At 44.3% G+C, this 1,236-nt stretch overlaps 1 protein-coding gene across 1 annotated transcript; it reads right to left on the bottom strand.

Annotated features, from left to right (window-relative positions):
• Nucleotides 1–44: 44 nt before the first annotated feature.
• On the bottom strand, nt 45–654 carry SS1G_03860 (hypothetical protein; the record flags this gene model as incomplete). Its single annotated transcript, XM_001595720.1, has 2 exons — nt 45–488; nt 601–654. 2 exons carry the CDS (start codon nt 652–654, stop codon nt 45–47), a joined length of 498 nt encoding a protein of 165 aa, XP_001595770.1.
• Nucleotides 655–1,236: the final 582 nt, after the last annotated feature.

The following is a 1,236-nucleotide window of genomic DNA, read 5'->3' as shown; positions in this document are numbered from 1 at the left end:
AAGCTGATGTTCTTCTGCTGACGTTGTCTGCGCAATTTGTCGTACTACATCATAAAATGCCTTTTCCACCATTTACCGCAATTCTTTGCCGATGCTTCAACGAATTCGCAACCCAATTTCCGCGCCAGTGCATGACCTTCTTGTGTGGATACGTCTCGTTCGGTAACTCTGTCGCATTTATTTCCCACGAGCATAATCGGTACAGGTTCGGAGGGCGAGATAGGTGATATAGGTGAGCCGGGATATACTGGAGAGGATGAAGATGATTCTTTAACTCGTTGAATTTGATTGTGAAATCTTTGAATGCGCGTAAAGGATGATCTCGATGATATGCTGTAAACCAAAACGAATCCTTCTCCATCACGTATCCATTGATCTCGTAACGCAGTATATTCTTCCTGACCGGCAGTATCGAGAACCTCCAACATACAAGATTGACCGTCTATCGCGACTTGTTTCCGGTATGAATCTTCGATAGTAGGATCGTACTATGCTAGAGTAAGCATGCGATGATAACAATGAGAAATGGTCAGTGGGAGAGCTTACAGTCTCGACGAAATGCTGTAATGTTAATTGAATTGTCAAAGCAGTTTTACCTACACCTCCATCACCAAGCACCACCAATTTGTACAAGACCATCTGTTTCGAAGACATCTTTGTGAAGGCGTTCCTCGTTGTGTGTAAGTATTGAGGATATATCAAGATCGGAGGATTTAATTAGGAAGGAGAAAGAGTGCAGACTAGATCGGTTGAAGTAGACGGGGGAGGAGGAGGAGGAGGCGGATGTTGGTGGTTGGGTAGTTGGTAATAGGTAGTTTAAATGAAATCAATTTGTCAAAGATCCTTTAATTCCTTAATTCTTTGCTGTGCTGTGCTGTGCTGTAATGTCTGTCTATCTGTCGGTGGGAAAGATAGTTTCCAGGTTGGCTCAGTGCTGCGAGTGGAGATTCCCTTTGGGCATAAAAGAAGCTCGGACTTTCTTTCCGCGTTGCTACACTCACTATACCGTGTACGCCTGCAGTTGATGGATGGATGGATTGATTGATTTGACGGGTTGGACGGGGAGGGACAGCGAGAGGGAGAGAAGTAGGCAAACGTAGAATTGATGATAAAGTACCGGTACTAGGGATGGTGGTCGCGGAATAAGGTCAAGTGAAATTGATTAATGTTTTGATACTCGAGTCAACAGAAGTACGTCCAGTAGATGGGTACTTCTTATGATCCGAATTCGATAGG

Source organism: Sclerotinia sclerotiorum, genomic scaffold (genome assembly GCF_000146945.2).
Source record: "Sclerotinia sclerotiorum 1980 UF-70 scaffold_4 genomic scaffold, whole genome shotgun sequence".
In the NCBI taxonomy this organism is placed as follows: domain Eukaryota; kingdom Fungi; phylum Ascomycota; class Leotiomycetes; order Helotiales; family Sclerotiniaceae; genus Sclerotinia; species Sclerotinia sclerotiorum.
Note: the sequence above shows the minus strand (reverse complement) of the source record. Positions and strands in the feature narration are given on the sequence as shown.